The sequence below is a fragment of the Natator depressus genome, chromosome 4, assembly GCF_965152275.1.
Source record: "Natator depressus isolate rNatDep1 chromosome 4, rNatDep2.hap1, whole genome shotgun sequence".
NCBI lineage: Eukaryota > Metazoa > Chordata > Testudines > Cheloniidae > Natator > Natator depressus.
The window spans coordinates 57,698,790-57,720,299 of record NC_134237.1 but is presented as its reverse complement, the minus strand read 5'-3'; the positions used below and the strand labels follow the sequence as shown (position 1 = coordinate 57,720,299).

The 21,510-nt window shown below is 37.2% G+C and overlaps 1 protein-coding gene across 1 annotated transcript in view; it reads left to right on the top strand.

Moving 5' to 3' along the window:
* The window catches only part of LRBA (LPS responsive beige-like anchor protein), a 558,416-nt gene that overhangs the window by 177,845 nt on the left and 359,061 nt on the right, over positions 1–21,510 (top strand). Inside the window, exons 35-36 of the mRNA XM_074950978.1 lie at positions 3,826–3,890; positions 20,862–20,970. Of these exons, the coding sequence (XP_074807079.1) occupies positions 3,826–3,890; positions 20,862–20,970 (174 nt within the window). The remainder of the gene's footprint in view (positions 1–3,825; positions 3,891–20,861; positions 20,971–21,510) is intronic.

Genomic DNA, 21,510 nt, shown 5'->3' with positions numbered 1-21,510 from the left:
TTAGTTCTGTATGAGAACTTATTTAGCAAGTTTATTTATGTCAACTGAGAGGTATAGAGTGGTACTCTTAAATTTGCAAGCCCCTTTTGTTATATTGCATGAGTTACTCATTTATGTATGTCTTGCTATTAAATACTCTGAATTTTGATTTATGAATTTGCCTTTTTTATTAAAATGGGAAGTTTCATAATGTCATAGACATTAAATTAAATTCCAATTGTGTAAGTGTCCTGTAGTAATGTTATTTTTAAAGTTACTGAAATACTCTGTTTTCCACTTTCTTCCTCTTTTTTTCTTTGTTTCTGCTTCTAAGTTTCTCTCCGCCCTCCCCCACACTTTCCAGGGTTATTTTAATCAAGTTGTTACAAGAACTTTTTCATCAATTTGTGCATTGTTTCCTCACAAAAACTATGGATGAAATAGGGCCAGGATTTCACCCTATACCTTTGTTCTTCGTTTTGAAGACTAATGCTAAGAAGAATGTGCTGAGAATAAACTCAGTCTTGACCCTTAAACATTTTAGTGAGAACAAAATAATTCAAAGAGCAGTACACCTTTATATGCTTCTGCTGTGCTGTCAAGCTTGCTTGACTCTGCACTGCTAGTTTTGAATTAATTTTAGGTATATATTTTAAAACATTATTAGTGTAAATACAACTTGCTGCTTTATCTAACAGCTGATGATGTTGTTCACATTGTGAGAGAAATAGTTCCCCTTCTGTAATGTTGCTGCGGGAGGTGTACCAGAATCTATATGGTTAATGAAACTGATATTGTTCAAAGAAGTCATAAAACAGCATTTCAAGAAAAGCGATAGTATTTAAAAAAAACTACAGTGTATTTAGATCACTTTTAGTATACTTTTCAAAGTGCTTACATCTCCCATTAAAAGGCTGGTGAAATATTAATTATAAGGTCAGAAATTCTCTCATTAGAGCATTTGAATAAAATATAATTTCAGACCCATGGGCTCTTGCAAATGCGTATTAATATTTTCATTGGAGCCAATGCTTATGATGGTGTTTAATGCTTCTGTTCTTTTCTGCTTCACTGTACATTGTACACTGACCAAGAGCATTAGAAGTAGCTTATGTCTGCTAGAGGGTAAACATTTATAGCCACAGGAAATGACAGTCAATTAAGTAGAGCTTAGAACAAGTATGAAATTATTGACTTTGTTGATCTCTTCTTATAGTCCTTCCTTTTCAAAGTGCTTGAATGTGTTGTGTAGTTATTTAGTTGCATTAGTGGTTGAGTTTGAGCCTTTTAACATGTTTTTCATCAGTACCTTTGGGAGATGAATAACTAAGATCTTGCGATAACAATGCAGGATGCATAGTGAATATAATTGTTGTAGAGGGTGTATATGCTGTGGTGAAATATTGAATTGATCATGAAAGACGATGACCATTAAGCGTCTCTTTCAACTATTAAAGCTCGCTTTAGGGCGTGTTCAGCTGTGGTTTATGAAATTGTTTAGACTAACGCCTCCTTTGATAATTGTTTCTGATGTGGAGAAAAATGCTGAAAGATATCATGATAAATGCACTTTCTCTTCACTTTTGGCAACTTCCATCTTCACCAATTAAATTTTAAAGCATTGCAGTGCTATTCAAGAAGAAAGCCATTGTTAGCATGAAGAAACAGATGGACAATGTCATAAATAGAAAAATAATTCTTTAATTTACTTTTCCTGAGCTTCTGTAAAGTTTGTGGAGAACCCTATATACTACATTATCTTTGTTATACAATGTTAAATATTTACAGCTTGATTTAAGATGAAAAAAGCTTTTGTGTATTTATTCATTATTGTGGGGTTTTTGTTGATAATATTAACAGCACCCAAAAGTGTGCTAGGTGTTTCCTAATAGAGAGGAGTAATGCTTTCTCAAGATGCTTACAAAGTATTTTAAAACAATGTGGTGAGGGTAATAAGATAGTAGGGAGGGCTAGGGGAAGTAGGACAGGAGCAACATCAGCAGGATTTACGTGATAACAATGAAAGCTAGTGAATAGCAAGGTGGAGCAAAAAAAAATTCAAATACAGTGAGTAAGTAGAGGCTTAATTGGTAAGATTATAATTAAAATTGCTTGATAATGGATGTAAGGTACTGAGCTGTGGTCGTAAAAATTCATTGCATCTCATGAGAAATAATATATGCTAATCTCACTCATTTCACTAAAGATAGCTTTATCCTTGAGCTCTTCAAAACTATAGTATGTTAATACAATATGTAAAAGCACCTAAGACCTTGAGGAATCAGAACTATGAGAGTTCAGATTTCGCATGTCTTCCCTTTCTTTGATAGCTTGAATTTTAAAAAATCTTGAATTTTGTCTTGCTTGGGATTGGAGGCACAAAGAAACAATACTGTGCTATTGATTTTGTTGTGTGATCTAATCTTTGTGACAATGCTTGTGAGAGAATTTAAAATTATACATGCTGTTTTAATAAATGAAACTGAGAAGGAATGTGACTTTTTCACCTGCTGACTCGAGATCAGAAAAAAAGTCCTATGCTTTGAAATATGCCATTGCTTTCAAGAAACCTTTTCATTTTTACATTTTCTGTCTGTCGTGTGTGTGCTGATGAGATTAAAAGGACAATGATGACAGTGCTGAAGTGAGTGATGAGTGTGATTTTTAAGAACATTGTGGACATAAAATTCTAATCAGACCAATCTGCAAAAAAGCATGGAAGTTAGATATGGAAAAGACACATGAGATCCGGCCATCCCTCTGCCATTGAAGAATGGTTCCTTTATAGGGCATTGTCAAGAAAGGGGCTTAAGTTATTGCAGGGGAGATGAACTCTTATGAGTTCCATGAATAGGAGCATGAATTAGCAAATGAGTTACTGAGCTGTGTGGCGCTTTCATGGGAAAACAATGCATATTGGGAGGTGTGCTATTACACATTAGGGCCCCATTAAACATAATGTGAATATATAGTATATGTAACATTCCTGCCACTGCTGCATACTTAGGCTATGTCTACACTACAGCTTATGTTGGCATAATTTATGTCGCTGTGTGTGCGTCTGTGAGAGAGAGAGAATAAATCACCCCTCTGAGTGACATAAGTTATGCTGACATAAGCACTGATGTGCGCTGCGCTATGTTGGTGGGAGAGCTTCTCCCGCCAACATAGCTTCTGCCAATCGTGGGGGCTGGCGTAGCTAAGCCAATGGGAGAGCTCTCTCCAATCAGCTTAAAGTGGCTACATTAGACGGTTTACAGGGCCGCTGTAAATTCTCTGGTTTAGCCATGCCCTTAGAAAAATGTTAATATGTACAAAAATCTGGAAAGATAACAGGTCTCCATGATCTAATACTTGATAACATGAAAATATAGGACTGATTTTGGGGAAGTGGTGTTATACCTTTGCGAGAAGATGGCATCAGTGTTGCCAGTATATAACCAATATGTATGTAAAGTAATCCTTTGGACAATAAGGAAAATCATAGTGTATTTGAAATGATAGGGCTTAAAAATGAAACTGAAAGAAGTGTGACCAACGCATAGGCTACATTACCAAGATTCGTTGAAGCAGAGACTAGTGCATCAGTGAACTAGAGGAATTAGGAGACCCGTTTGAAATTAGATTGTGACATCACATGATGTTAAATAGGCAGATAAACTGGAGTCAAAAGAAATATGTAATAGTCCATGTTTTTTTCAGGGATCTCTTAGCTTACTTTGACTTGATGCTATGGCTTTCTCCTCAAATAATTATAGTCTGATAATTCTGCTTAGAATATGTACGTTGTTTTTTCACCTATTTTTATAAAACTAAGTGCTTCCGCTTCTTTCTTTTATTTTACAGGAGTGGCAGAACTCAATACAGAAGAATGCAGGCCTAGCATTTATTGAACTTGTCAACGAAGGAAGGTAACTTTTGTGTTTTATGTCAGAGTATTTGATGGCTCCCTGATCGTAGCTTTCAGCACATTGTGAGGTTTGAGACTTTTGATCTGCAAATACTAGTATTTTTCCCTGGTTTATGATGCAAATCAGTAGTTCAGTTCTCCTTTCAATCAATCATTTTGAGTTTTACAAACATGATTGTGCATTCCTTAATACTCTTGATAGTTGTAATATTAAAATATGGCAACTTACAGAATCTTAAGTTTCTTCCTGTAATTTTTTAGTAAGCATTCTATCTCATCAGTGTCTTATGGATTTTCTTTCTTCTTCTCTCTGTGGGCTCATATCACTGATGCTATAATTTTTATTAGCTACTCTTTTGTGTACGGGGAGTGAGTTCTAACTAAGAATTGTAACACTAACTTTTGTTTAATTTATTTAGGGCTTAGTCCTTTTATAATCCAAGTACATTATACAGTAGGACAGAAGTGCATAATATAATGTCTTACTTTAAATATATGTAAAAAACCCCTTTTAATATTACCAATGAGGTTTAATGCTCAATCAATATCTGTATAATATTGCTGAGATTTATGGAAAATGACAGAGCAGTTGACAGGGGCATGATCTTTGACTTGCAGTGGCACTCATCAGAATTATCAATATTTCCTTCATTAGGAATTGATTGTTAAAGCAGACCAAGAGCAATATTTACTTTTCGCTAAAAAGCTTTATAGTTAGTTAACTGTAGAACAATGTGACAAAGGCAATTTTTTATTTAAATAAAAAAGATTCCTGTTACTTGGTAACTAAAGAGCATGAGAATCAATCACACTAGAAAATGAACTTTGCAGTAGCAGGGCAGATACTGAGATGTGATGAAACAAACTGAATGAAAAGCAGCTGAAAAAATTTTCTTTTAGTATGTCATGTGAAATTTATCAGATGTGTCAAACCTAGTACAATAGAAAGTAATCCTTCAACTTCTTAGGAATTGGGGAAATGGCTATTTAAGACTTTTCTTTTAAAATTTATGGAGATTCTCAAGATGTGCAAAAGTAATGACTGTCGTAATGAATGAGTTTACTTCGGTTTATGTCAAGAGAAACACCATTCGGAGGTGGATAGGAACACTCTACTAGTTTTGATCCCAAGGGCCAAAGAAAAGTAACAAGGGTGTTCAGTTACAGTACTAAGATCTAGCCTGTAGTTGTTTCTTATTATGCAGCTCTGACCTGCCTTGACCTGATTTATAGAGTGCCTACTATAAATATGGCCCTTGATTAATGTTTTATTAGTATAGATAACATCTAGATCCTTCACGCCTGTAAGCAACAATGTAAGGTTCATCTGGGCAGGATGGGTGTCATTAACAAATCAATTTCTAAGGCTGTGCTCTAAGTAGCATTTACCTAGTAGATACTCACCTCATTTAAATCAGGTTTTCAGAAGCTATTCTTGCTATAAAGGTGTTAATTCGACCATTTTCTTTTTAAAAACTATAAAATCTTGTAAACAGATGGACCCTCCCAAATGCATTCTGTTAATAATTTATGGCTTAGATTTAGCAAAACAGTCATGTCCAATTCAGAGACAAATGATTGTTTGAAGACCAGTAAGTGTGTTTTTGTTTAGCAGAAAATGTCTCATTGTCACTTTGTTCTGTGGCTGATTCAAATGACTGAGCTGTTTTATAAACTGGAAATGCAACTTTCATGGGAGAGGGAAAGAAATTCCTAAAAATGTCCCCTGTATTCTCCTCTAAGTGGGACTTCCCTCAATTCCTACTCAGAGAATCTTTTAAAGTTATTGCTGAATTGGCCTTGTTAATGCTTTGTGGCTTTAAAATGATCATTAAAATGATACTATTATAGAACATATGATTGCATTCTATAACTCCTCTTTCCTCCCACTACCATTTACAGACTAAATCTCCCATCTCTAAGTAGAGTATGTATTTTTCCAACAACCTTATTTTTAGCAACCCTAACAGCTTTACCTTAATAAATAAAGGTTTTGATTCTGGACCACAGTTGTTAAGCTTAATAGAGAAATTATGGGACCAATTATGGCGCTGCCTAACTCCACAGAAGACAGTTACCTGTGCAGCTGTACCGGTGTAGCATAATTTGAGTACCGTGTGGTCTCAGAGATATAGCTAAGGACAGAATTTGGCCAAAAGACCTTTATTACTGGTGATGGGGTTTGTTTGAGGAAAAGAACCTAGCTTCATTTTTAGATTCCTGGTTGAGTTCTAAAGGTTGGAGGTTAGTTAGGAAAAACTTATCTTGTAAATTAAGAAAATTTGATCTGGAAATTGACACACAACCATGGAATCCTCCACACAATCCTTAGTTTATAAAAAAGAGAGATTTAGCAGTTTCTTTGTTAAATGTTGTAGGAGGTACAATATGGCTTTACATGGTCATTATGTCACACATTTATTTTCTGAAAATTAGCACAAGAAAGAGCTCACTACATTTGAGAGGATTCCACATCTTGTTTCCATCTATCTAGGGTGATAACTTTGTTACTGAATGGGAGCTTTTAGTTACCAGCTTTTCCAATGTTTAAATTAGTATTAATGGCTATATTGTAAAAGAGCCCAGGGATCCTTCTCAGTGGGGATTTTATTGATCTTTCTCTAATTTCAAATAGTATTTTAGACTAGATATTTGCTGTGCATCTTAGACAAAAAAGGTTAATCACTCAAATAATTTGTAAGGAAGATCCTCCTCCCCCACCCCCAATAAAGATCAGCTGACCACTAGAGCTGCACAAAATATTTCAAATGAATTATTTTTTTTGCGAAAAATATGCAGATTCAGGTTGATAGAAACATTTTGTGATTTGTGGCAAATTTGCTCTGTTTGTCAGGGAAAAAAGAAAATTTTAAATTCTAATATAGTGTTTCAGTGTTTACTAAATGAAATGTTTTTATTTTCAATTTAAAATTCACTTCAATTTTATTTAAAAAAATTAATAGATTAAATAAAACTCCTCAAATGAAACACTTTGTTTGACCTGAAACAGTTTAACTTCAATTTGGGGGAAAAAAAAAAAAAAAGGTTTGTCTACCTAAAACTACATTAATCAAACCCTTTTAAAAAAATACTATGGATTAAAATTTATAAAAATAACTAGTTGAGGTAAATTGCTTTACTCTTCCAGTCCATACATTAACTTACAAACATTGTTAAGGTATTTATTCCTATGTGTTAACATAACAATCTTAACTTAGATCAACAAGATGCATTGTACTTACAGATTGTCAACGTATAACACTCTGTATCTTCTACTAAAGGATATATGTACACACACCCGGACTATTCATAGACATGTTTGTTAATGTGAAAATTAAAATACTTGGGCCTGAAACTGGTTAGTCAGCTACTGTGACACTGATCTATTGGAAAACAGAGTATAGCTGTAGACTGTCCAACTCCTTAATTGCTTTTCACTTGCAATGGTCTGTTGGCTCAAAAGGGAAAAAAGGGCATTAGAGAATTTGTTGCCATAGATGCAAATGGTGTGGTGAAAAAAAGATAGCGAAATATAGTTAATATTGATAGTTCATGAAGAAATGGAGAATAACAGCCACACTGATGCCAGTTTTACCAGAAAAGGCTTAGGAAGAAGAAATTACGCATTCATCATATAGTAGAACTAAGTCCAGACTAGAACAGTTTATCCAGTCTGCAACTTTTATTTCAGCCTCCAACCCCAAACTGTGGGAATTCTGATAATATGGGACCTGCCTCTGATTCATCCCAGTCTTTCTCTTTTAAAATCAAGACTACCATGTTAACATGTCTCTGCTTACTAGATCTTTTCATTTTAAATCGTAGGTTTGTAATATGCAATTTTTTTTTTTTTACAGTCAACAAGTTAGATTTTCATAGTAGTGGCTGCTTTGTTAAAAGTGTGAGTTAGAACCACAATAAATCATCAAGGCATAGACACCAAACAGTACTGGAGAGGTGTTGAAATTTAAAAATTATAACTTGATGGTGTGTTGGAGGGAGGGATAGAAGAGAATTTGTTTGGCGCTCTGGAGACCAAATAGTGAATATTTTAACACTCGCAAAAAATCATGTGCAACGCAAGTGAGCATTTTACAAACTGTGGCTTTGAGTTCATTGTATTTTGTTTGTCTCTGTATGGAGTTAAGTTTCATCATCTTTATGTAAATTGAAAACATATGAGGTATACTGCACCTAAATGAAGAGACAGAAGCTTTTTGCTCATGATGGAAAATATGTATTTCAAAAAGTTCGAAGCTTTCATAACCCTTTTAAAAAATCGTCCTTCTTGATAGTGGGCTTGGGGATGCCAGTAGCCTTTTAAAAAAATGTGCATTGGTCAGAGGCGTGAACTTCTATGGAAGGGACATGCTTTTCATTCATTGGCCTCATCAAAGTGATGTCATAAAACACTTTTTTGAATGTCAGTTGAGAATTCTTAATTGTTTTTATGTAAGATCGTTCTAGTAATAGCTGCTTTTTAAAAATAAACTAGAACAACATGAAGCTATTTACACCAGACAATAAACATGTAAAGGCTTCTACTCATGTCTTATGTTCTTAAATTTTTTAAAAATCTTCTGACAATCAGGTCTTCCTTACTGGAATGTGGATTTCCCATCTTCTCTCTATTGCGCAAAGTCTTAGCTTGGCTTTCACAAACTACGCTTTAATCTAGTTTAAATAATAGCTAATATATATATATATATATCAGACAACAAGATTTGGTTTGAAAGTCACCTATTTTTTAGCTATTTTCCTTTTAGTTAAATGGAGAAAAATGAGGTTCTATTGTGTTCAAGCTACTGCCTTTAGGAATTTAGGAATTTGTAGATCTTTTATTGGTGAGTGAACAGTGTGTCTGTAAAGTCTTATTCCATTGGAATGGTTCTAAAGACTTTTTTGTAGCAGTAATTAAAACTTATATCACAGTATACAAACAGACCTCATTGAAGACATAAATAATACTTCTGAGTGTACAACTTATGCCTCTACTCAAAGACAAGAGAATCTCCTTGATGTGTGTGTGTGTGTGTGTGTGTGTGTGTATATATATATATATAATTATAGGAATATTTGCATTAGCCTCAGATCCCTTATGTTTGCTGAGCCTCTCTCATGGGATAGGGTCCTTTCTCTGCTATGGCATAGTCTGGGGTATTCATAAACCTCTCCCTCTAATACCTCATCAGAAATGCCTGTCCACACAGTTGCTGTGCATATCACATCATTAGATCTTACACTGAATTTGGACTAAAGTTAATAATTTGTTGATCTGAAGTTGGCAATATTCTTCTAAAATCTTTCCATCTCTAACTTTTCTACTTGTGCCTAACTCTCTGTTGTTCTGCTGTTTCTCTTTTTTGCTTTTCCCACCTTGGAAAGTGCCTGAACTTGTACCTGATTATCTGTGCAGTCAGCAGCAATGTGCAGAGCAAGGAAATTCCTAGCTCTGCTCCAGATGGCTGGGCACCTTTCACCCTGACCACAGAAGAATCTAAGTGCCAAACCTGCTCACTTGTGGCTTGATCTCCTCACTTGTAGCTTGATCCTGTGCTGAACAGTCTGACCTTGATCCAGAAGAGCTCTTATGCATGTGCTTAATTTTGAGTTCCTGAGTAGTCCTATTGACTTGAATGGGACTTCTCATTTGCTCAAAGTTAAGCACAGGCTCAAGTTATTTGCTGAATAGTGTGGCCAGCACCTTTCAGGGAAAAGTGCCTGTCTGGGACCTTGAATTTGGCACAGCTGATGGTAGAAAAGTAGGAAGTCCATAATGCCTCAGTCCCCCTCCACTTCCCATATTGGCCGAGCATCTCATGCAGTGGTTGTCAGTGCAATATCTGTCATTGAAATAAATTTAGCAGTAAACTTGGAACCAAGAAAAAGAAGCACAGTGGCAGCTATGGAGGTAAGCAAACTTAAAAAGAAAAATCCCTCAGGAAAGGGAAGTAATTGAACGAGTAGTGTTACCAACTCTCATGATTTTGTTTACCAATTTTTGCATTGTTTTTTTTAGCCTCAACTATTGGAATCAATATGTTACCTGAGAATCTGTTTTCATTTAAAAAAAAAAAAGTCTAAACCTTATTGTTTCAGAGAAAAACTTGAGAATATAAACCCCAAATAACTATTAATAATAATGCCTATTTCTCATATGGTGGTTTTCATCTTTAGATCTCAAAGGGCTTTACAAAGAAGGTCAATACTGTAAGGCAAGTAAAAACCTCAAATGTGGTGTTTGGCTTAAAAATCATTAGACTTTTTTTTTAATCTTTTGGTTTTTGGGGTGGGTGGAGGGATGTTTGTGACAACTGGGAAAAAATTGCCCGTGCTTTTACTATGCCTCTCTTAATGCATTTTTTTCATGCTACTTCTTATGCTTAGAATGATCTCTCAAAATCTGTTCACTAAGGGAACCACCTCTTGTTGCATATCATTCCTAGAAATCCACTCCTGCAGTGTACATACTGAAAACCTTTGTTAGAACTATGGTAGTGAAAAAGATCCTCTACACCACCTCCATCTATATTTCCCAGGGCATTAGTCTCTTAGAGGGAGGCTTTTGGAAATGCTCCTAAAGCTCTTGGGCATATATTACACAGAAAAATCAATGGAACATGTGTCCCTAAATCCCCTAGTTGCTTTTGAAAATCTCCTTCTTAGATTATGTAAGCGTTTCATGAGCGATGCTATTTTTGTATATTATATGGAATCAAGAACACTCAGTGACATGAAAAATAAAAATGGGAGAGCTGACAGAGAATACCTTTGGCATTTTTAAGTAGTTCACTTTGCTCTTGAAGCAAGCAAAGATGTTGCGAAGGAGGAGGAAGGGGTGGAATTAAAATGTGACATGGCCGGAGGATCACGAGAAATAGCAGCCCACTACAGCTGGAATGGCTGTTGGCTAGATGCTCTGAGGGGCATGCTGGCTGGTGAGTTGACTGTTCTACACGCACATTTTTTGCAATTATGACAGATCTATTTCTGACCAGGAATTGGAGGGGGAGAGTTCTATGACTCTGCTTGCTTCCTGGCTGACAGCTGTAGCTGCCTATGACGATTGTAAGGAAGGGACCTGACCCATAACCTAAGGAGCAGTGGGCCTGACTTCCTTGGACAAGAAAAGCTGAGAATACTTTAAGTATGAGAGGCACAAAAGATTGTATGGGAAATAGGTCTAGTCAAACTCTCTTTTTTGGTGAGGTTACAAGTTTTATTCATATAATAGACTTTTGTAAGGCATTTGACTTAGTCCCACTTTACATTCTGATTTTTTTTTAAAAAAAAAAGCTCTGTAAAATGAATGTAGCTCACAGTAAATGAATTAAAAACTAGTTAACGGATATTGCAAAAAAGTAATTGTAAATGGGGAAACATCATCCAGTGGCAGTGTTTCTAGTGGGTTTCCAAAAGGATCTACTCTCAGCCCAATACAATTCAATATCTTTATCAATGATCTGGAAGAAAACATAAAATTATTACTGGTAAAATTTACAGATGGTGGACATTTTGGTGAAGTGGTAAATAACAGTTACAGAGAGTCAACTGTTTCCAATGGCAAGATGAACTCATTTAACATGCCTTCTTAATACAGCCAAATACAAGATCATACTTCAAGGAACAAAGATTGTACGTCACACGTATAGGATGAGTGACTGTATCCTGAAATGCAGTAACACTGAAAAGGATTTACAGGTCACTGTAGACAACCAGTTGGACATGAGCTACCAGTGCAATACTGTAGCTAAGAGAGAAAACAAGATTTGTAGGTGTATATGCAGGGAATATCAAGTAGGAACATGATGGTTGTATTACCACTGTGGATGGCATTAGTGAGACCATTTCTGGAATACTATGTCCAGTTCTGGTGTCCACACTTCAAAAAAGATGTTGACAAATTGTAAATATTTAAAAAACAAAACCAAAAAAACCCTATAAGAGTGGTTTGAGGTTTAGAAAGCTTGCCTTCTGGTGAGAGAGTGTCAATCTGGTTAGTTACTCCAAGAGATTAATTGATTTGATAGTAGATGACTCCTTAATCTAGGAGAAAAAGGCACATTGAGATCCAATGGTAGATGCTGAAACTAGACAAATCCAGACTAGAAGTAAAGCAGAGTTTTTAAAAACTGAGTGTAAATAACTATCAGAAGAAGTAGGGGTGTGGTGCATTCTGAATCACTTGAAGGCCAGTTTTATACTGTAGACCTCTATTAGTATAACTACGTTGCTCAGAGGTGTGAATAATCAACACCCCATAGTGACTTAGTTATACTGACCTAACTCCCATATAGACAGCACTATGTCGATGGGAAAGCTTCTCTCATTGACATAGCTGCCACCTCTTGGGAGGTGGATTAACTACGCTGATGGGAGAAAAGCTCGCCCATTGGCATGGTAGCGTCTTCACTAAAGTGCTACAGAGGCGCAGTCGGGGCACACACAGGAATTTAAATTTTACTGCTTTTGGGGGGGGGGGGCACCAGTGCGGAAGGCAGAACTCCTCTGGCGGGGGGAAGGAAAAGCAAACTCCTCTGCAGAACTCCTCCTGCTCCAGGGCTGTAGGAGGGAGAGTGCTTTCCCCGCCGCAGTCCCTGGGCTGAAGGAATTCCACTCTCCCTGCTGCAGCTCCAGGGGAGAGGAGCGTTCTCGCTCTCCCTGCTGCAGAGCAGGAGGAGTTCTGTGTCCCCCACTGATTATTCTGTGTCCACCACTGCTTTCCCCCCATTGTGCACACCCCTGGATGCAGTTGAAGTCTTTCAACATGATTAGATATCCTTCTAAATGATATGCTATAGCTCAAACAGAAGTTATGGGCTTGATGCAGAAATTACTGGTTGAGGTTCTTTGGCCTGGGTTACGCAGAAGGTCAGACTAGATGATCACAGTGGTCCCTTCTGGTCTTAAAATCTGTTAAATATACTTACTGTGTCTAGTAAGAAAATCTGTTTTCCTATTGATAAATTTACTGTTGACTTAGCTTAGCAGAAAACCTTTGCTCTTATGCAAATACTTGAACGATCTCTCTCCTGTGTGGTTTCTTGGTTTAGTTTGTAAATTTTCACACTCTGAGATGAAAAATATTCTACTTGGGGTTAAACTAATGTTAAAAGAATGAGAGTTGGTGCTTTAATAATGGTCTATGTAGCTGACACAGGTAAAGCAGTGATGTTTCTTTTGGAAAGTGGTAGGCTATTCTTGGAGCTAAATGTTGCATTCCAGTAATGTTAATACCGTTACATCAAATGGAAACTAAAAATTAAAGCCAAAATTTTCAACACTAAGTATTGAAAAGTAGACACTTAAATCTTATTTTAGGCACCTAAATAAGTTCCTTGAATTGCAGAGATGCGATGGACTTGCAGCTGCCTTTGACATTAATGATAGCTGTAGCTCCTCAGCACCTATGGAAAATAATGCTACTTTTATTTCCATGAACAAATATCAATTTAGGTGTTTAGCTGAGACACTTACTTTCTAAAAGTTTAGCCTAGCCATTTAAAGACTCAAACAGCTGCTTGGGAATACCTTCCTGTCAGAGAATAACCACAGAAAAGACTAGGTCATGATAAAGTTTTTTGTGCTTGTTTTAGAAACAATATGAACATTGCTTTGAGTTTAAAAAAAAAAATCTTAGCATATGCAGTGCCAAAAAAAGGCTATTTGAAACTAAAACAAAACTTTAACACTTGATGCCTAGATTCCTTTCTCTGGAGAAAATAAAAAGTGCAATTGTGGTGCATCCCACTATGTTCTTTCAGCCCACTGGAAAACAATTCACTGAAGTACAGAGCGGTTGTGTAGTCAGTTTCCTGAGGGCATGTTTTAGACTCTGGATTTAGGAAAACCAAAAAATTAAGAAATTGGATTGAATAGCTTATTTATAAACTTTCTATCAGACTAACTTGACAAACTCAGTTTAAAACAGACTGAAAATGGCAATGGTGACTGTCATGATAAACTGAGACTGTTCCTAAGTTACCTTTAGACATTTTTAGTTAATAATATACCATTTCGTAACAAATGCAATTCAATAAATGTAATATTATGTTACCTATAAAATCGTGTTTATTGTTTTAACATGTAGTTTCTTGTTCTCGTCTGTTTGAGGATGTCATTTCTGTATAAAAGTATATGGCTGACATTTCCTTAGATCAAGTCCATTGACTCTGTAAATGTGGTCAGTGCTTTCTAGTACAGAATCACATACTAGGTCATTTAAGTGTTCACCTAGAACTTCTTAGACTACTTTCTGGGAGTTGTATGGCTTGTATGAACTCCTGGTAGTGGGAACATACAGAAATAACTCAAATATGAGAAGATGCATACCAATAACTCTTGTTCTTTGAGAGTGTTGCCTCTGCATATTCACATTCCCTACGTACTTTCTTCATTTATTCAGTCTTAGGTCAAGAATTCCTGAAATAGAGAAGGAACTGAAAAGGAGTACTTGTGGCACCTTAGAGACTAACCAATTTATTTGAGCATAAGCTTTCGTGAGCTACAGCTCACTTCATCGGATGCATACTGTGGAAAGATCTTTTAAAAAGATCTTCTACACTTTCCACAGTATGCATCCGATGAAGTGAGCTGTAGCTCATGAAAGCTTATGCTCAAATAAATTGGTTAGTCTCTAAGGTGCCACAAGTACTGCTTTTCTTTTTGCGAATACAGACTAACACGGCTGTTACTCTGAAAGAAGGAATTGAGGGGCACTTTCTTTTATATTCTCTGGGAATACTCTGTGAGTGGGGAGGGAGAGGCCCCAATGGACACTGCATACCAGAAGATTCTCGAGGCTTGTGGGGCAGATGCAAATGGGAATAGGCAGAGGCAATATTTTTGAACATAGTATTGATGGGAGATAATAGTTTAGGTGTAGTAGGTACAACTGTGAATCTGGCAGTCTAAAAATGTTCCTTCAAACAAATATTTTTAACTTCCATCTCCATGTGATACTCATGACCAGTATCAATACTTATTGAAATGGGAAAGGGCAAAGTATTTGTCCCATGTATGCCAATGCTGTCAGTTTTAAAAACCTATAAGGCTAGTTCCCTGACTGAAGAATAGTTCAAAGGAAATATTTTCAAGTTCACAAAATGGATATTTGAAAAACATTAGCGATGTGTTTAACCCTTCTCTCACCTCACAAAAATTCTATAAAATCTTTGCTTTCATATCCCTAGGACAATATTTAATATGCTTAAAGTTCATGTTGATAAGCACTTATTCTAAACTCTGATTTTCTGTTGGTTTTTTACTTTTGTGTAAAAGTAAAAACTTAAGTTGAAATGTTTCCATTATGATCTCAGTCCAAATTGTAAGACTGCTTTGAGTCTAAAATTGTCTTTTTTAAAGGCCAATATAAAAGTAACATTTAAAGTCAATTGTTAGAAATTTTCTGTTAGAAGTGCTAGCATACTGGAGAGGTAATTCTCATCCAGCTTCATCCATCAGAGTGGAGACTGGCTTGACCTCAGTTAGTTCAGCATGTAATACTAGAGAGAGATCCAAACCACAAATCACTATACAATCTTGAGATTCCTTAAGACCAGCTGCTAACAAAGCAAAGAAAAGAATGTACTTAGTGAGAAGTGAAGAAGCAGAGGAGAAAAGATGGATGAACTACCAGCTGAGAATAGATTTCAGAAAATGATATTCCACTCATGCAGGCCAAAAAGGTGTTACAGTGAAGAAAATAAATGTGTATCACTCCTGAGGCCTGGTAATACTTCTTTTCAGCCACTATTATAAGAAACTGCTTTAAAGCCATTAATGTTAAGACTTTAAGTCTGACAAACACTGACATGCTGTTAATGAAAACTGGATGACCAGATTCTGTAATGAAAAACATGGGGGTGTGCCCAGGCAAGGTTGGGAGGATGAAAGTAGAAAGAAGGGTACTGGAAAGAGGAGAAAAGTGTGTTCTTTCTCCTCGCCACCCCCTTCCTGCCATTCTCCTACTGTGGAAATCAGGACACATTACACAGAAGAATGGTAGAAAACTATACTTGCTTATCAATGTCCCCTCTGCTGTTTTCTTCCCATCCCAGCTCCTTTACTTCTTTTTTTTTCTGCCCTGTTTTTAATTTAACATTTTCTTTAAGTCCTTCCTTTATTTCCAGTTCTTCTCTTTCTACTGTTTTAATTATTTTTCATCTCTTAGCCTCTATTTTCTTCATTTTTTCTCTACTTCTTTTCCCATCTCTCCCCATTTCAGTTATCGCTTTCCTTTCACTCATTTTTTTTGTTCTTTACCTCATTCTTTTTCTCCCTCCTTTTTTCCTTCTTGCCCTCATCCTTTACTGCATACAACCATTCACTCATTTCCTCTCACCCATACCAGTGCAGCCACCTCTCACTTTCTTGCCCTGTGGAATAGTGCCTGTAGAAGCTGAAGGACTGTGTGTATGTGTGGGGTTGGGGAGGGGGAGACATGCATGTAAAGGAGGAAGGAGAGGGCAACTCAAGTTTTTGAGTAATGCAAGTGCAAAAAAGCCTCAAAATATTGTTGAGCATACAACGGCTGAGAAAATCTATAATAATGTTGCCTTTTGCTTTGAGTGCCATGTAGTTCTGGATTACTACCAACCCCATTTCTCACCAGAAGAACTAGGCTTCACCTGCCCAGAACATTTCAGTATAATCAGACTTCTTAAGATCAAGCAGCATATTTTCCTGAGATTCCAGTTTTAACTCTCCAGTGTTCTTCAGTACAGTAACAAAGGTTATTTGACTTGGAATGGGGAGATTTGGATATGACAAACACTAGAACCTGAAGCTGTTTTTGGATATTATAAAAATATATATACAATGAAAATGTTTTTGTGCTTTATACAGCTTAATCCAATATACCAAATAACTTCAGAATGTAATGTTCTTGTTTGAAAATAAAGCGTGAGTCTACTCTGAAAAATAATTAAAAATTGCATCATAGTGTTCTGTTTGTGCTGCAGTGACCTCTGGAGCAAACTTGCAAAGATACCACTGTGACCAGCAGCTTGATCATAAATGTACAGATATCTTTCCAACAGCAAATCCTACAGACTTCCACCTTTGATCTAAAAGTCCAGATGAATTACTTCTGGCTATTGCATAACGAATAATAAAGATTCGGAGGAAGAGGGCTCAAATTCTGTCACCAGTTAGTTGTTATACTTTTGTAGCACCATTGTCAAAATAGGGTGTATGTTTATTCCTTCTAAAGCATGAACAGAACTGTTTGTGCATTTTCAATAGCAGGGCAAAATTATGTGCTCACTTTTACACCTCTGTAACCTCATTGCCTTGGAATTGGAATTTTGTTAATTCTTTTGAAGCATTAAAAGGGATAAAATGTGCATTACATAGCTATGGGTGTATTGGCTCTGCAATGCTATTGGGATTAAAAAGCAGTGAAAACTTAATTTTTGTCATTAATATAAGCAGAAGAATTCACACAGTGGCAGATCTGTTGAATAAAAACCTCTTTTTACAGTCACTTATTGGAGTAAAATTGATATTCAAAAACAAGAGAAGGTAAGAGAAATTGAAATATAGGTCTCACCTTCCCAGCTGGGATATATATGTAGGGAATCCTTACTATACCCCATCTGGGAAGGTGAACCCATGCTCCAAACAGCTTCACATTTTCAATTTTTTTTCCCTCAGGGTTTTTTTTATTTAACATGGCAACAGTGATTTTGAACAATTCAGAGCAACCCAGACAGGCTCATTGCTCCTTACGGTCTTGTCTCCGGGACTTCACCATCTTTAGAGCTCTTCTTCCAGGGCTTCTCAGCCCTCTTCATCTGAGAGTTTGCCCCAGCAGGATCCTGGTGTCTTTCTCTCAGATCATTCACATGATGGGTGCAGAGAACCCCTTCCCAGGTCTTTGCCTGCTCCAAGTTTCTCTCATCTTCTCCCCTGGCCCAAGGGCATTAACCAATGCACTGAGGTGTTAAAATAGGCAAAGAAGATTTTTTTTTCAGCTGAGCATACAGATCTGATGAGGCAGAAGCAGAGATATGAGGAAAGGCTGTCGCAATTTCTGGAGTTGCAGAGAGAGATCCTCAACAACAGGAGAACAATTAGGAGGAGACAGAAGAGGCAGCCAGTGTCAAATAAGCACAGATGCATCAACTTTTTTTTTTTTTTTTTTTAAGAATATATCAGCTTCTCTTTCTTGGCTGTTGAGAGACCAAGATGTTTCTCCTTCTTTCTTCTCCTATTCATTCTGATGGCATTAAGGCTGGGGAAAGTATCTTTAGTTGCTCCAGTCTGTTTGATCTGTGCCCCACCCCTATAGCCTTATATGTATTGATGAGTATGAGGAACACTTCTGAGACCATTGCTTTGCTCACAGAATGTGAGCAAGCCAAATGCATAGAAATACGTATGCAAGTTTTGAATATTCAGAAGGGGATAGTGAGTTAGAGTTCAGATAGAATGTGAACTTGAATAAGTTATGTTATCTGTCACAAAGGCACCTTTTGTCTTACATGTGTTATATTGCATTGATGTTTTCTATATTGTAAACACAAAATGTCACAAAATATATTTATCATAGTGTACTGTATTTTTGACACAATTCACGTATATTCTCTGCTGGTTCATATGGTGCATGCTTGAAAGAATTTATATCTCCTGCCCCATTGCACATCATTGTATAGCTAATTTTAACTTGATAAATTCCTCTTAACTAATTTAAAAACAGAATCTGTATGAATGTTTTTAGTAACAATATATGAACTCACTGCATAATTGGGCTGTAATTCAACCATGAGCTTTGCTACCATTCATAAACTGCTCTGAAGCAGTGCTCTTAAAGTTTATGAAGGCCTCAGAAATGCTAGATTGAATTACAGCTTTATTTGCTGTATAAACTAGAACAGCTATATGTCTTAGCGTTTAGTTCATGAGTCTGAGGATGTTTTGTAATCCTTAAAATGTTACTTATAATTTAATGTAAAGCTTCCATTTTATAGACATTCTTTATAGATAGAGCACTACCAAATTCACAGTCCATTTTGGTCAAGTTCACGGTCATAGGATTTTTAAAATCATAAATTTTATGATTTCAGTTATTTAAATCTGAATTTTCATGGTTTTGTAATTGTATGGGTCGTACCCCAAAAAGGAGGGGTATGTGAGTGGGGGCGGGGGTTCGCAAGGTTACTGTAGGGGGGTTGCAGTACTGCTACCCTTACCTCTGTGCTGCTGGTGGTGGCGGCGCTATCTTCAGAGCTGGGAGGCCAGAGTGTGGTGGCTGCTGGCCGGATCCCAGCTCTGAAGGCAGAGCCGCTGCCAGCAGCAGTGCAGAAGTAAGGATGGCCTGGTATGGTATTGCCACCCTTTCTTCTGCGTTGCTGCCTGCAGAGCTGGACCCTCGGTCAGCAGCCACCACTCTCTGGTCACCCAGCTCTCAAGGCAGCAGTGCAGAAGTAAGGGTGCTATGGTATGGTATTGCCACCCTTACTTCTGCTCCGCCACTGATGGGGTGCTGCCTTCAGAGCTGGGCGCCTGGTCAACAGCTGCTGCTCTCCAGCCGCCCAACTCTGGAGGCAATGTGGAAGTAAGGGTGGTAATACCATGACCTCCCCCTCCCCCCCAAATAACCTTCAATGTCTCTATAATGCGTTTTTCATGGCTGTGTATTTGGTAGGGCCCTATTTATAGATGAGGGAAGAACAGTGCATTTTATAATTACTTATCTTTTCATGTATTAATTACGTTGGGTGTGTATAGGTAAATGGACGTATCTGGATGTTTGTCGTTACAGCCCCCTCAAGCAGCAGGCTGCAATGGGCTTGCCTACCTCAGTTTCTCTCCTTCATAGTGCCCAGTAACTCCACACACAATTTCTTGCCTCAAATAATAACTCTTGTTGGGGTTGGTTGTTACAAAAAACATAGGGCAAATAGTCTGTAACAAGAGTCCCAAAAATACTGTCCATTTGTCATACCCCATTACATGTAGTTCTTAAAATCCCATGACCTCTACTTCATTGGCAAATTGCATATCACACTCTGGTGTTTTCTGTCACATCTGGGCTCTTTACCTGTCCTTTCCTGTCCTTCTGCAAGGGCAGCCACCCCAGCTCTTCTAGGTGGAGTGCAGCCTTGCTCTTTTCAGCAGGAACAACCACAGCCTTTCTGCTGGGAGTTCATTCTAAGCAGGAGAGCATCCCTCTTTCAGTTGTCCCTCAGCCCTCTCTGGCCTTCTTACTCCAGCGTGGAGGTGTCATCAGGTAAACCCTTTGCTGCTCCCTTGCCTTCAGCCCTCTGGATTAGAAGTCAGCAGGTAACTATCTCTGCTGCCTTCTGGCCCTCATTCCTCTGGCTTGGGTCAGGCTGAGGGTAGCAGAGCAGCACATGTACCTGCAACCACCTATAGCTTTCTTTATGGACCAGCTACAATCTCCTTCTCTCCAGCAGTTCTGACCTGCTGATCTCTCATGTAGAGAGGTCTCACCAGCTCTTTTCCTGACTTGGTTTGTTGTGAGGCTCTGCCATTTATATGTTGCAGATGCCCTCTCATAAGCCCAGTTGGGGTCAGCTGGTGAGTCACAGGTGCACTATCCTACTCTTTATTTATGGACCAGTGTGATCCTACGACAATGTTTGTGTCAAGTGTTGATTACCATTCTTAATATTTGCCATGTCATTTAGTATGTGCATATGCATATGGGGATGTTTTCTTACATTGTACATATTTTTATTTGAAGCCAAACAAACTTGCACCTTGTATTGTGATTGGAGTGTTTTCCAGTACTGCATGTTGATAACTTTTTGAAACATGTTTTCAGTAGGCTGCCAGAAAACTGCAGATCAGTTGTTTACAAAATAATTTCATTCAATTTTTTTGTTAAAATAAGGTTGGTATTTTGGAACAAAGCTCAAACATTTTGTATATAAATAGCCTCTTCAGATATTAGTTTTTGGAATTCATAAGCACTGGTTAATCTTTAAATATTTTATGTCAACAGATTGCTGAGCCAAACGATGAAGGATCATTTAGTAAGAGTGGCAAATGAAGCAGAATTTATCCTGAGTAGACAGAGAGCAGAGGATATTCACAGACATGCTGAATTTGAGGTAAGAAGTAAAAAACCTTGTGTGCCAGCAAATGCTAAGGCAGTTCAATCCTGCAAGATGTTTGGGAGGTATTACGTGTCCTCAAGTCCCACTGACTTCAGTGGAAGTACAGAATGCTCAGAAACCTGCAGGAGTGCTCAGCATCTTGCAGAATCTACAAATAATATTGTTTTTTGGGAGGAGGAAGGTGGGCAAAAAGGGAGTCTCTAGCATACCAATACTTTAGTCACTTACATCAAGTAAATAATAGTGTAGTGTTTTGTGTTAATGAAGCTTTGTAGCATCAAAACTATTTTAATAAAGGGTCATAAATCAAGATAAAATTCACAATTAAAAAGTTCCTTATCAGTGTTAACTTACATCAGCAAATTATATGGTTTGCTTATTTAACTCATCTGGGATCATTTTTAAACAATTTTACTTTTTCATGTGGCTCAATACAGTTTTGTTGCATTGCTATTTTTGTCACTCCAGGAGAATTTTAAAATGAAATATAAACATATATATTCATAGAACTATAACAAAAAATGCAAATCTTAT